This window comes from Arachis duranensis, chromosome 1, assembly GCF_000817695.3.
Source record: "Arachis duranensis cultivar V14167 chromosome 1, aradu.V14167.gnm2.J7QH, whole genome shotgun sequence".
Lineage (NCBI taxonomy): Eukaryota > Viridiplantae > Streptophyta > Magnoliopsida > Fabales > Fabaceae > Arachis > Arachis duranensis.
Genome location: NC_029772.3, coordinates 2,296,188 through 2,311,780, shown reverse-complemented (window position 1 = coordinate 2,311,780; position 15,593 = coordinate 2,296,188). Strand labels below are relative to the sequence as shown.

The following is a 15,593-nucleotide window of genomic DNA, read 5'->3' as shown; positions in this document are numbered from 1 at the left end:
ACAATGATCATGATGAGTGGAATCAAGAATAATTTGATAGTCATGCGAAAGAACAAGAAAGAGTAGGAAGTTCGGGTTGGGGCTGATAGTTGCCTTGTATTGTTATGAGCTCAAATTATGTTTTTTTTTTTTGGCAATTCATAATGTATCTAAGGACAGCCAGATGAATATTAGTAAGAAGGAAGGTCTCGCATGAATGGTTTTCAATCTCATGGTGGTGTCGAGATTCTTGGCTGATGAGACGGTGGTGAGGGGCATTGAGAGGTGGTGGCTTTCATTTGTAACGAGGAAGGTTGTATAATAACTTTTTGGAAATAGATTTTTTTTTTAATTTTTTCTCTCTTTTGTTAAGTGAGATCATGAGAAAAATATGAGAGAAGATATTAAATAGTATTCTGAACTTGACCTAAAAACTAAAAATTCTTAATCCACAATGACCAGAGCATTTTTGTGATTCTTACGGTCCAACCTAGACTCACTCAGTGCGTACACTCTTTTTTTACCACAACAATCTTTCAAATTCAAAAGATCCTAACTACCTTATAACAAATCCTAAACTAAGAAATCTGTATCAATCCGAATTCTTCCTACATAAAAAGGAGTTTCAAGTTCTCCCAAACACACCCTAGTTCTCATTTTACCTTGTTGAACTCCTACTAACTTGAGCGTCAGAGTATCATAGCAAATATCACCTTTTCTATTGGGGCTTGTCTTCAACCATCCTTGTCACTTGGTCGTCGGTCTCTATCAACTCTATCAATAAAATACATACAAACATTAGTGCTGTTTGTGGGAACTGTGGCCTTTGATGAGCGATGGATTCAGATCTCAAACATTCTCAAAATCAGTCCAAAGATAACGAGGAACACATCTCCAACAAAACTATAGAGACCTTAATGGTGGGTGTATATCGAGCATAGTGCACACTAAGGTAACCCCATGCTAGCAAGAAAACTAAAGTAGGAATATGCTCCAGTCTTCCAATCATAGGCCTTTCGGAGGAACTGAAAAAAATAGTGCTTGTATCATCCAGGAGCTTAGGCATCAAGTACAAAATTTAGAAAGGGGGTTGCGGTACTAGATTGCTACCAACCAGAACCAATTCACAAGGCTCACACAAGACTGGACCTCAAAGGAGTTTACATTCTCAATCTCCAACACAACATATATATAGGCCGATGTATAAGGTGTAACGATGCTAATCATCGCCAAAATCGCTAACACAATGAGAATGGTAGGTCGCCAAGTTAAGTCCCTGAGCTTGGAATCATGAAGCAAGAGAGCGATTACTAGTAGAGAAAAGTAGACAGCCTAACCAGCCAGTTATCACGGGAGCTACTCCCATTGATGCTAGAATCCTAAAGGTCTATTTGTCAAAGAATTTTGACAAGCCCATGGACATACGATACAATGGCATAAAGGATCCTCAAGAGAATATTAGGAGATTTGAAGCTAGAATAAATTTTGAAGGGGCTGTCGATACAGTTCGATGTTGCACATCCTCAGCCGCTCTAGTGATAAAAGGGTTCACCTTCTTTACCCAAGGATCAATTTCAACATTCACGGATATCTCGTGGAAGTGTTTAGTGCAGTTCATGACCCAAATTTTCAAAGCTAAACACCCAATCAACTTCTTAGGGGTCACGCACCGAAGTAGTGATTTCACCAGAAAGTACCTAAATAGATTCAAAGACGAAGTCATCGAGATTGACGATCTCATAGATTCGGTAGCCAGTTTGTGTTTGACAAACGGGCAAACCAATAAAGACTCTGAAAACACTTGACCACCAATCCCATCTAAGAATATCTCTAGCGGATACATTAATGACGAAAAAGTTAATCTGGTAATAGCTACCGATAAATAGCATGCCGCTAACCAATCGCCTTGCAAACACAACAACTTTTCATCTCATAAGGAAAGCCAAAAAGAGCAAGCACCCAAATCTCCTGGACCACCCCAAATAGGCAAGTTCACGAACCACACACCATTAACGACCTTAATCACAGTAGTATATCAACGAATCGCCGATAGAGTCGTCCTTCCGAAACCTAGGCAACACAAGGTTAGTACGAAGGTAAACAAAAGCTTGTACTATGACTAACATAAGATTGCTTTGATCTTAAAGATGCTCTAGAACAGGCCAAAAGAGAAGAAAAACTCATTCGTAAAGTTCATACATGAGCCTAAGAGAATTGAGCGAGACAAATTGCCTGACAATAATGAAGGGCATAATCCTAGAGGTGTAAAGCCATATACACAAGACGAACCCGACTTGGATCCCACCATCGTAGTAAATATGGTGATTGGAAGGACTTATTGAAAAAGGACTTAAAGGTCCTTTTAGTGAAAACTTAAGAAGCTCAAATACCCCTAAAGTCACCTTTAGTCCTCAAGATTGCATACACGGCAACCCGGATGAAGATCTCTCGATGGTCATAACATCTAGAGTAGGAATTGGGCTCGTCAAACGCATCTTGTTAGACACAAGAATTGATTCAAATATCCTCTTTCGAGATGCTTTTGACACTTTGGGGGTTAAAAGATGCAACTCTCGTGAGTTACCAACCTGGAATCGTTGACTTAGGCGACCTTTTCATCAAGCCTGATGATGCCATCAGGCTACCAATCTCCATTGGAGCCGATAGTAAAAAGAAAGTAGTTATGTCCGAATTCGTGGCTATAACATCATCCTAACATCATCCTAGGAAGAAAGACCATTAATGATTTTTATGCAGTGGTCTTCGCGAGATACCTAACTATAAAGTATTAGACTGACGATAAGATTATTGGAATGGTACATGAAAACTTTGAGGCTACCTTGGCTTACAATGACACAAGCCCATCTTTGAGGGAGTCATGGAGCACTAATTTAAGAAAGATTGTACAATTGTAGAAAAAAAGGGAATCCAATCCCCAGTACCATGAATATGGACTTATAGACTCACATCGAGTTGAGAACCCGTAGGGCCTTTAAATTAATGTAGCACACTCACTCCTGAGCCCCTGGGAGGAAAATCTCATATTGCTCCTCCATCGTACCATGCCACAGATAGCTCTATCATCACGGAGTCTTTGAAGGTCATCATTGCTTAAAGGTAAAGGTGTCCTCGTCGCATCGGGCGTGCACCAATGATATCGATCTGGGACGCCCAAGTCGGGGAACACAGGTTCTCAGGAGACAATAGGTTTCAGCCTTCTTCTTGCTATACCTATAATAGGGGCACCGCCACTACCATCAGCTTAAACATCTATGCCAACAAAACTCTATTCTACACTAAGGACACAATGAAATAATTTTTTTACCTAATCTATCAACTAAGTTCACCAACTAAAAAGAGAAAAGACTAAACAAACCCATAGCTATAGCTCCAGGAGTAGAAACTAGGATAAGTGAAGTATCTTCGAAAGCCAAAAAGCAACCGCAATATGAGTAGAATGATAAAGGAAAAAGAAGGAAGCATACAAGGAAACAATGATGGGCGAGGAAGGAGAATGACAACACAAAAGTGACACCAGCAAGTTACAGCAGGAACCCATCACAAGATATAAAAGGAAGAAGAAATATGCAATAAAAAAGAAAGATTTTTGAAGTTTATATACTTTCCCCCCAAAAGTGCGAGAAAGGATGAATTGACTAGGGAAAAAATGGTCATTTCCCATTATTTGGGAATTAAAACCTCATTAAAGTCAATTGATATCTCATCTCGAGAAGTGTGAGTAGCAGGCATCAGAAGGTCTAGAAGCATCCAACCAATCAAACGATCTTAAGGTATCAAGCTAAGTGAAGCTCTACTATCTACATGATGAGTTTTCAAAACGTAACGTCTCTTAACAGCACAACTCACTGGGTTTGGGGACATTGTTCTGGACCTAGGTGAAAGGCCCAAAATTCTTAATCCACATCAATCAAAGCATTCTCGTAATTTTTATGGACTATCCCGGACTCACTCTGCGCATGCTCTGCTTTTTCACTACAGCGATCTTTCAAATTCAAATTTAAAAGATCATAATTACCTTATAACAAACTCCAAATCAAAGAATTTAGGAAAAATATAGGTACCAACCTATTATCTGTCAACTTATTGTTAATAATAATTAATTATTATATTTTAAACATATATATAAAGACACACATCCAAAAAATATATCTATAAAGACACTTTTGTTAAATAAAGTCATAAAAAAATATTTTTATTAGACACATCCACAAAAACACTTCCATTAAACACAGTTATAAATAAGAGTTGACAGAAGTTGGCAGAAATACTATTGATAATATAGCGGGATTGATGATAAAAATATGAAAAAATTCATTCCCATTTTTCCTTTTTCAATTTTTGAGATTATAAATATGAGAATATAATTAGAATTGATCCAATTTTCTTTGAGAATCTTGGAAGGAATTGAATCTTTTGTGAACTGAATTTCAAATAATATTTTTATACTAAAGCACCGAAAAGAATTTTGATTCTTAAAAAGAATCCCAAGGTTTCCCAACCCGTTGTAACCTGTAACAGGGTTGATGAAAGCATAGACATTGTGTGAGAAAGTGATGGAAACAATGGATGGTGGATCTTAGTTTTTTTTGGTGTCTCACAATGGATCTTAGTTATATTTACGTTAAATGGACCGTAAATATTATTGTGATGTTTTTGGACTGGAAATATTATTGTGATTTATTATTTCATAAATGATTGTACACAAATAATGGTTGTACGCAATTTTTTGGTAATATACGCAATTTTGTTTTTGTTCAGAGGTTGTACACATATGGTAGAAGAAGTAATGATGGAATGGTGGACGAATCCAGACTCTTTATTATGAACAAAAACACACATGAACAAAATAGAAGAAGAGTTCCTTACCAAAAACAAAAAAACAGAAGAAGAGTTAACCCAAATTTAGTTTAAATTAACAAAAAGAACCTTAGATTAATATAAACTACAGTAATTAACTTATTATTCCATTTAAATAAATTTTGAAATTCGAATATTATTTTATATATTTAATAATTTATTAGTCAAGTACAAATTTTTAATAGAGCTTCGATCCACAATAATTTAATTATTGATTTGTCGAGCTAAAAATAAAAGAATTTTATATTAATATAATAGTTAGTTTATTAATCTATTTATATAAATGGTAAGAATTTAAATATTATTTTGTATATATAATATGTAACTATTTTTTGTTTAACTGTAAATCTTTAAATAGAATTTTAATTTGTAATGAATTAAGGTGAAAATTAAGGTGCGAAAAGTTAATAATTAAGACCCGTTAGATGATTTAACTAATTTGACTAAATTTTTATTTAACGACTATTGACTATTAATTTCACATAAAGTCAACTGTACTTGAATTTTCACCATAAATTAATTATTGATTTGTGAAGTCCATAAAGAAAAAAAAAACTATTTTCAAAAAAATGACAAATGGAGCTCTGGAGTGGGGGAGTAAATCTTTTTCAGTAAAAAAAGATTGGATGATGTCAATTGTAATTTTTTATTCTTCATTATTTTCTTTTTTATATTTAATTTTGATTCTATTTATAAAATTAATAGTAAAAAATCATACTTTATTCTTTTAAGTGTTAAAAAAACTGGTGAGATCTAATTTCGAACTTTGGTGCTCCAAGAGTAATAGGGAGCACCAAATCGGTCGCCCTCTGACGGCGCTACCATTACCACTGTCAATGCCATCAAATTTGAATGCTCCTCTCTCTCTCTCCACTCTCCGACACCGCCGCCACCCACACTTGAACCGCTTCTTTTCTTACTTCTTTTCTTCATCACCACCACCTTCACGCTCCTCCGTCACCTCAACAACCCAAAACACCCAACTACACGTATCAACGGTTGATTTTCACGGCCTCGCTGGTTCCATTTTGTCCAAGTGTTCCCTTTCAAATAATCATACCAAACCTTCCCTGAAGGACCTTCTTTTGGATGTGTCCACTGTCATCCCTGAAATTACCAGGAAGTTCTGGAAGCTTCCTCAGTTGGATCCTCAAAATGTGCTTCAATTATTGGTTGGTTATCAATCTGAGTGTGCCAGAGTTGGGGTTCATGTCGAAAAGGTTAGGTCTTTGTGGCAGATTTTCAAATTGTGTGGTGAGAGAAACATGGGTTTCAAGAATCTCTTGTGCTCTTATGAGGTCATGGCATCATTGCTTGTGCAGGTTGGGATGCTTAGAGAAGCTGATGGCTTGTTATTTGAATTGGAGGGTGAAGGAATTTCATTGGATAATCATGAGATTTTCAGTTATCTGATTGAAGGGTATGTTGACATGAAAGAATTAGAAAGGTCTGTTTTTGTGTATGATTTTATGAGGGGTCGCGGTATGATTCCTTTAAGGTTGTGTTACCATGTTCTTGTTGATCTTTTGGTGAGAATGAAGAGAACAGAGCTTGCATTCAGGGTTTCAGTTGATATGCTGGATTTCTGTGGCAAATTGAATTGTGCTGAGGTGAAAACGTTGGAGAATTTGGTGATACTACTTTGTGGCAATGGAAAGATTCTGGAAGCAAGGAACATTGTCAAGAAGGTGTTGCCTTTCAATCCTGAGGTTAGTCGCTTCGTTTTCGATGAGATTGCTTTTGCATACTGTGAGAAGAAGGACTTCAATGATTTGCTTAGTTTCTTTGTCGAAGTAAAGCGTGTCCCGAGTGTAGTGGCTGCCAATAGAGTTATAAATTCTTTGTGCAGCAGCTATAATGTAAAAATGGCAGGATTTTTCATGCAAGAACTTGAAAACATAGGCTTTAAACTTGATGAAGTAACATATGGGATATTAATTGGTTGGAGTTGTCGCGAAGGGAACATGAAAAACTCTATGAATTATTTGTCTCTTATGCTATCAGAAGGCTTGGTGCCGCGCATATATACTTATAACGCTCTTATAAGTGGGTTGTTTCAAGTAGGCCTGTTAGAGCATGCTCGTCACATTCTTGATGAGATGATGGATAGGGGGACGCCGCCTGATATTTCCACCTTCAGAGTACTTATAGCGGGGTATTGTAGGTCTAGACGGTTTGATCTAGTGAAAAGTTTGATTCATGAGATGGATAGTGGTGGTTTTATTGAACTTTCGTCAATGGAGAATCCACTTTCCAGGGCATTTACCGTTTTGGGATTTAACCCTTTGAACGTGAGGTTGAAACGAGACAATGACAGGAAACTTTCAAATACAGAGTTCTATGATGATATTGGAAATGGACTTTACTTGGATACAGATGTTGATGAGTATGAGAACCACATTGCTCACATTCTTGAAGAATCCATGGTACCGAAATTTAGTTCATCTGTCAGGAAGGAGTGTAGCAATAATAACTTGAAAAGGGCATTTGTTTTGGTTGAAGAAATGCTTCGTTGGGGGCAAGAGCTGTTGCTGCCAGACTTTTCAATGTTAGTGAAACAACTTTGTTCATCTCGGTCACAAATCAAATCAGTGGTCAATATTCTGGGCAGCATTCCACGGTCTGCAAATAAACTTGACTCGGAAACTCTTAATTTGGTTGTACAGGCATACATCAAGAAGGGCTTGCTATGCAAAGCAAAAGCTTTGTTGGATGAAATGTTTGAAAACAAAATTCACATCAAGAATGAGATATATACTGCCATATTATTAACTTTATGGAAGAAAGGAAATATGAAGGAGCTTAATTATTACTGGAACAATGCTTGTAGAAATCAATGGTCGCCAGGATTGGCAGAATTCAAACAACTTCTTGTCTCTATTTGCCATCGGAAAATGCTTGGGAAAGCATTACAACTTCTTGAGGTCATGCTGCTATCATACCCTTCACTAAGGTTAGATATATGTCATGTATTTTTAGAAGTGCTTTCTACCACAGGTCTTTCAAATGTTGCACTTCTAGTGTTAGAAGAGCTACCACATTGTTTCATGTTGGATCGTGCTAGATACAATAAACTTATCAGAGGCCTTTGCAATGAGGGGAAATTTTCTCTAGCCTTTATGCTGTTGGACGATATGCTAGATAGAAATTTGCATCCCTGTTTGGATGTTTCAGTCTTGTTAATCCCTCAATTGTGTAAAGCTGATAGACATGAAAAAGCTATTGCATTAAAAGATATCATTGTAAAAGAGCAGCCATCCTTTTCTCATGATGTTCATTGTGCATTGATACACGGATTTTGTAAGATGGGAAACATTAGGAAAGCTGACACCTTGTTCCGGGATATGTTGTGCAACGGTCTAATTCCGGATGGTAAACTTTGTAACATCCTTATTCAGGGTCACTGCCAAGGTAAGGATTTGAGGAAAGTGGATGAGCTTCTTGGTGCTGCAATAAGAAAGAATTTGGAGCTGTCGCACTCAAGTTACAAACACTTGGTCCAATTGATGTGCATGAAGGGTAGAGTACAATTTGCTCTGAGCTTAAAGAACCTCGTTCTTGCTCAATGTCCACTTGATGACCTTATCATATATAACATTCTTGTTTTCCATCTTCTGTCTGCCGGAAACAGTTTCATTGTTGAGAAAATTCTAACCGAAATGGAAGAGAAGAAGATTATACTCGATGAAGTCAGTTATGATTTTCTTGTGTATGGTTTCTGGCACTGTAAAGATGTGTCTAGTGCTCTGCATTATCTTACTACCATGATTTCGAAGGGACTTAAACCAAGCAAGCGCAGCTTGAGAAAGGTAATAAGCAGCTTGTGTGACGCCGGGGAACTGCAGAAGGCCTTAGAATTGAGTCAAGACATGAGAGTAAGAGGCTGGACACATGATTCTGTCGTTCAAACAACTATTACAGAGAGCTTTCTTTCTTGTGGGAAGATACAAGAAGCCGAAACGTTTTTGGACAGGATGGAAGCGGAATCTCTGACTCCCGATAATATCAATTATGATTACCTTATCAAGTGTTTTTGCCAAAATGGAAGATTGAACAAGGCAGTTCATCTTTTGAACATAATGGTGAAGAAAAGTAACATTCCATCTTCCCTCAGTTATGATTCTATAATTCGTGCATTTTGTGCACGAAATGAACTGAATGATGCTTTGGATTTTTACTCTGAGATGTTGAATCGAAGTCTTGCACCAAGAATCGACACAATGGAGATGCTTGTTGACAGCTTCTGTCAAGATGGGAGGACAGAACAGGCAGAACAGTTACTATCAGCCATGATTCGAAGAGGCGAAACTCCGACCAGAGAAATGTATGGTGCTGTAATTAAGAGTTATCGCAACGAAAAGAATCTTGGGAAGGCATCATATCTCATGCAAGCTATGCAGGACAGTGGTTATGAGCCTGACTTTGAGACACATTGGTCTCTCATAAGCAACCTCAGCAATGTCAAAGCAAAGGACTCGGATAACAGTAGGGGATTTTTATCAAGGCTTCTTTCTAAGAGTGGTTTTCTTAAAAAGAAATGATTCTGAAGCTAGGCATGAATGCACATCTATTTTCGCGAAATTCTTGAAGGAGAGCTACAGATAACAATATGACAAGTGGTTAGTCAGCCTCTTTCCATTTTTGAATTGTACATCATATATGTAATTCTTTCTAAAATGTAAAATGATTTGTGTATTCACAAATCATGTAAATGCTTGCAAAAACTAAAGTATTTGCTATAAAAAATAATTATACTGATGCAAAATGTATATTTATACAATGCCACAATTAAAGAAAAATTCACCAATACTGTATAATTTTCTCTCTGTTGGCAACTATTTTTCTTATTGGTTTCTTGTTATTTTAGCTGTTCTCTTCAATTATTGTCTAGTTTCTAGTGCTCATAGCTTCTGGTTGGGGTTTTTCATTTTATGAAGTTTGTAGTGTTGATCAACATGGAAGACTAGATTTTTGAAGTTAGCTTAAATAAAGGGTTCAAGGACTTGTCTTGAGACTCAAGTTTTTCAGGTTTATACATATGGTTGTTTTTGTTCATGATTATGATTTATGAAGGACTATATGATTATAGGATTTGTTGATTGATGAATGGTAATTGATTGCTAAGTGTGTTAATTGAACCTTGATTAATCTTTTGTTTAATAACCACTAAGATAAAGAGTAGGATTGAACTCAGGGATTGAAATTTGACTTACTATATATTTAATAATATGTGTCTATGATATGAAGAACTTGAAAGGAGAAACTCTTGAACTGGTTACTCTCTTGAAATTTAAACATTTTTAATTGCTTGTACCTAACCAAAACCTTCCCTATGATGATTTCATTTAACATCAAATGGACACTTAAAATAAATTGTTCATCTAATTATAAATCATGGGCAGGCGCAATTTATTACAAAAATCACAAGACCCTAAATTCTATCTGACAAATGAATTCTAAATGTTTCTATTTACTCCAATGAAAATGATGTGCACTTAAACTTGTTATGCACTATCTCAGCTTAGGTATCAATCATTTTATATACCTAGAAAAGAGTTCATTATTAACAATTCACAAGTCAAGTAGCAATCTACGAGGATCCTCCACAATATCCTTGATGTGACGTAGAAAATAAACTGCTTCTCTTCCATCAATGATTCTATGATCATATGTTAGAGCAATGTACATCATTGGCCTTGGGACGATATTACCCCCAACCATCATTGGACGACTCATGATGGAATGCATACCCAAGATTGCTGACTGAAAAAAAAATCATGAAAATTTTAGAGAGAGAGAGAGATGGTAAAGTAACAAAATCAATCATGAAAATTTGAGAGTAAAATGAAATATAAACCCTGAAAATTTATATTTCGGATAAATTAGTCTCTAAAAAAAGTGAAAACTTAGGTGCAGTCGACTTTACGTGAAGTTGATAGTTGAGAGCCGTTAGATGAAAATATTAACAAAGTTTTTAAATAATCTAACGGCTCTCAATTATCAACTTCATGTAAAGTCGACTGTACCTAAGTTTCCACCTAAAAAAAATATTAATAAAGTTTTTAAAAATAGCTTATGTAGACACATTATCTTCAAATTAGTTCTTTTGATTAGAGTAAAAAATTTTAATTTAAACTAATTTATCTGCGTTTATTATTATGAAAGATTTCATTGATATTTTTTTCTTTAAAAATTAATCTATCCAAAATTTAAATCATTAGAGATTTATTTATCATTTTACTCGAAATTTTATATTAGCAAAGTAACAAAATCACTTGCTCTTCAAGTGTATGCACAGATGTAACACATAATCATTAGTTTTAAAACTTCTTTTAGTTGTAATTTTAAGTTGATTGTAATGATAGACTCAACCTATTAAATTAAAGTCATTCTATACGTGATTATAGAAGATGTCTTTAATTTAATAATTAATTTATTCTAATAAAAATGGTTATTATTATTATTATTGAAATTGAAACCTGAGGAGGGTTAATAATAGGGGTACTCAAGAGGCTCCCATAAACACCACCATTGGATATTGTAAGTGTGCCTCCAACCATCTCATCAATTGATAAAGTTCCATTGTTTGCCTTCTTTCCAAAACAGCTAATTTGATTTTCTATCTCTGCTAACTCCATTTTCTCAGCATTGCGGATAACTGGCACAACAAGTCCCTGGGAAGGAAAAATGCTAGTAATGCATAATTAACTTTATACAATGTATGAACGTTTTTTTTCCCTTAAATAAATTACTATTTTTATCCATAAATATTTAAAGCGCCGACAAATCTACTTACAAAAATTCGAAAATGACTTTATATTTATGAAAGATAGATTTCCGTTGACAAAAATTCCCAAATTCTAAAAAAATTATTCAAAATTTTTAAACTATTTTTTTTAATCTAATTTACCTCATCCCAAATTTTTTACCATTCACCATCACCGTCTCAATCCTCAGTAGTGGTGGTGGTGGTAATTTGAGATGAGAGTTGGATGAAAAAAAAAAATTGATGTTAAAAATTGAGATGATAGTAGCAAATAGTTGGGGATTTAGGAGTGGAATAATTTAGATTAAAAAAGTAATTTTAAAATTTTAGATAATTTTTTAAGTTTCAAATAATTTTATCAATACTTTAAGGTGAAAATTTAGGTGCAGTCGACTTCACGTGAAGTTGATAACTAAGAGCCGTTAGATGATTTGACTGATTTGACTAAATTTTCATCTAACGGCTCTCAACTATCAACTTCACGTAAAGTTGACTGCATCTGAGTTTTCACCATATTTTAAATATTTATGTATAGAAATAATAATTTTTTTTATCAGTTATCAGTACCAGTATTTTTATCCTTCTACAAATTATAGAACCATTAAAGTTTCTCTACTTAATAAAAGTAACAGAAAAGGTTAATTAATACAAACCTTTGCAGTAGCAACAGCTACACTGATATCTATATAATCTCTGTATACAATATCATCACCATCAATGACTGCATTTACAATTGGCTGATGTTGGAGTGCACTAATAGCAGCCTGTAATAGATATAAAAGTTCTTGCATGGTCATGCATATTTAATCTGTGTTTTAAATTAATTTAAATAACTCATTTTAATTTTTTTGAATCTAATTTCTAATTTAAAATAAAATGAGTGGTGGTGGTTGATCTTAAAATACACAAGAATTTTCAAAAGCAAATAGTCACTCTGAGTAATTTGATAAACATACTTTGATAAAACAAGACATAAGTCCCAATTTGACTCCATGCTTTTCAACAAATACTTCCTTGTAATCAGAACGAAGCTTCATCAGATTAGTCCTAACATCAAGAGGAAAAAAAAAAAACAACAGTGAGGGTAGCGTAGGTATAATGTTATTCTTAACAAATAATGGAACAGAAGAGTTTGGTCCAAGTATTTTCCTTTGAGTTTTAGTAAAATTTTATGGTTAATTAACAAAACTAACACCTAATTGATTATTAGATTGAGGGCAAAACGAGACAAGATAAAGCAAAGAGATAATATTCAATTTGGTCATTGAATTTGTATAGGAGCTTTAATTTAGTCTCTAAAGTTTCAATTGCCTTTATTTAGTCCCCAAATTTTGCGAATATGACTCATGTTAGTCCTTGAAACAATTTTTAATATATACGCGTTAATAGAATGCTGTCATGGACAGACGGATGTCATACTAGACTTTGTAAAATGATGTCGTTTTAGTTTTGACATTCAAATAACCAAAAAACAACCTAATAAGTGGTGTTTATTGAAACTTTACCTAACAAAACAAGTAATGTGACATTATTTTTGAGCTATTTGAATGCCAAAACAAAAACTACATTATTTTACATATTTTAGAATGCATTTGATTTTCCATTTCAATGCTCCATTAATATTTTTTAACTAAAAATCGTCTCAGAAACTAATGTAAGGCACGTTTATAAAATTTAGGAATTAAATAGAAATAATTAAAACTTTAAGGACTAAATTGAGACTCGCGTGCAAATTCAGGAACTAAATTAAATATTAACTCTAAAGGAAATTAGAATTACAATATAACAATTTATATTTCTTTTTTTATTTACAAAAGACTTTTACATAAAAAAATATCAAAAATATAATTATTTCTGTTCTTTCTTATCTCTGAAACACTAACAAAATACAACCTTGGAGTTTAAAGTTGCATAAAAAATAAATAAAACTCACATGTCAAGTTCATTGAAAGTTGTTAGCATTGCATATGTGTTTTGTGAATCCTTCAACCGTGTCATAACTCGCTTTCGAAGTCTTGTCATGGGAACCTTTAACCACGAAGGAGGACATCACTACAAATATCATGAAATATATAGATACTGAAACTTGAATCACATAAATTAATTTATTTGTTTGACTAAGAAGAATGTGCTTTTTATTTTTTTTAATATTCTTTTAAAACAAACAATTTTCATTCTTTATCCAACTTCACTCTTATCATAATATTATCCTTGTGAAATGCTCTTGTATATATCTATCAATTCTTCCATGAGACACTTACTAAAGAAGACTTTAATAATAGAGTAAAACTCCTTTTTGTTTTCTATTTTTTTTTTAATTTAGACAACCCATGTCTTAACTATGTATTCTTTTTCTTTATTAGACGCATGAGTTTTTTTTTTATGAGAATTTCCAACAAAAAATATAAAAAATATTTATGTGTGACATAACTTGTATAATGTACGTAGTTTTTATTAATTATACATGAATAATAACTATTTAATTTGGACTGTTTAACTCTCACGTAATAACCAAAACGATATCCCAATTAAATGGTTATCCTCCATGTATGTTAGATAAAGGCCAAATCATAAAACTAACTTCACACATACACATTTTCTATCACTTTTTATTAGAAATTCTTGTAGAAAGACTCATACTCTAATAAAAGAGAAAGAATAAAGAGCAAATTATCATTTTTTAATCGTTAAGATACAAGTTGTTTAAATTACAAAAAAAAAAAAAATAGAAACTAAAATTAATGATCACTTACTCGTCTTTCTCCTTTTTTGGGTGGAAGTTGTGGAGCAGTGGTAATTGAAGTCTCAATTCTTTTAGGTGTGGCCTCAATATTAGGTGCTTTCTTCTTCTCAATGATCTTTTGGCTTGGTTGAGGAGAATCTTCCTCAGATTCACTCTCAGATGAAGATGAAGAAGAAGACGACGAAGACGACGATAACAACGAATCTTGCTCTATCACTTTAGCAGAAGTTGAAATAATAGCTACCTTATGACCTGGTTTAACGGTATCACCTTCGTTGACTACAAGCTATAATTAATATTTAATAAATCTTTATTAGGAAAATCACTCGAGTCCATTGTAAATCAATGAGAATACTTGTTCAGCAATAAAACTTGATGCCTTGTTACATATGAAATATTACGATTTTAATAAAAATAAATGGTGATTGCTCTCATACCCCAATATTTGTGCTAAAACTCATACTCTATATATGTGGACCAATATAATATAGACATGTGGCATCATTAATCCTAGTCAATTAATAATTAAATAATTTTAAAATCTTAAAATTTAATGTATTTTAAAAGTATATTAAATATTATTTGTATACAAATACGAATACGTATATACTTTAATCATATATGATTAACTATGGTTAAACATTTTTGTTTATTAAAATTAAAACAAAATTAAAATAAATAATCCTCATCACGCTATCTGCGACTACTTGTAGTTGTGATCAACACTCAACGAGGTTATTTTATCTCTTCTTCTCCTTCTCCTAATTTCTATCGTCTCCACCGTCCCTGCAAATTTCTGCCAGTTTCTGTTTCCATTCGTTCTAAATTTCACTTAATTTGGGAATTTTATCCAAAATCAAGGCTGAACAAAACACCTCTTCCCTTTCCCATCAGTCTTATCTTCCTACCAAAACATCTACTGGCTGAACACCCAACCCTTCATATCTGAACCTCTCCACCATTGCCGTTCACCGTCGCCGTTCACCGCAATCTAGTGCAATCATAAAATATAGTGCCTAAAGAGGAAGTATAGCTAGGGAGCTAATAGAGTATTTATACAATGTGTACAATAGGAGTATATGGATGTTCGATTCAGTAGGATATCAGATGTTTATTATCCATGATACCTGGATGGTTATTCTGGATAGTATGGGTGTATTGTGTTTGAGAAATTAATAGTATTTTATCTTAGATGTTCATTTTTTAATTCATATTGGATCAAGTAAA

General features: G+C 33.9%; 2 protein-coding genes across 3 annotated transcripts; one reads left to right on the top strand and one right to left on the bottom strand.

Moving 5' to 3' along the window:
• Positions 1-5,656: 5,656 nt before the first annotated feature.
• LOC107482622 (pentatricopeptide repeat-containing protein At5g15280, mitochondrial) lies at positions 5,657-9,674 on the top strand. Its single transcript, XM_052253213.1, has 2 exons — positions 5,657-6,077; positions 6,180-9,674. The coding sequence occupies exons 1-2, from the start codon at positions 5,694-5,696 to the stop codon at positions 9,396-9,398; spliced, it is 3,603 nt and encodes a 1,200-aa protein (XP_052109173.1). The 5' UTR covers positions 5,657-5,693; the 3' UTR covers positions 9,399-9,674.
• A 618-nt stretch (positions 9,675-10,292) lies between these two features.
• LOC107488160 (dihydrolipoyllysine-residue succinyltransferase component of 2-oxoglutarate dehydrogenase complex 2, mitochondrial-like) lies at positions 10,293-14,664 on the bottom strand. Of its 2 annotated transcripts, none has more exons than XM_016108889.3 (6): positions 14,377-14,664; positions 13,557-13,651; positions 12,580-12,670; positions 12,277-12,387; positions 11,337-11,531; positions 10,293-10,620 (listed from the first exon to the last, which is right to left on the bottom strand). In XM_016108889.3, exons 2-6 carry the CDS (start codon positions 13,643-13,645, stop codon positions 10,429-10,431), a joined length of 678 nt encoding a protein of 225 aa, XP_015964375.3. In that variant the 5' UTR covers positions 13,646-13,651; positions 14,377-14,664; the 3' UTR covers positions 10,293-10,428. The 2 variants fall into 2 exon arrangements, with proteins under 2 accessions (XP_015964375.3, XP_052110162.1); XM_052254202.1 differs by having other exon boundaries at positions 13,557-13,675; positions 14,377-14,497.
• Between the last annotated feature and the right edge of the window lie 929 nt (positions 14,665-15,593).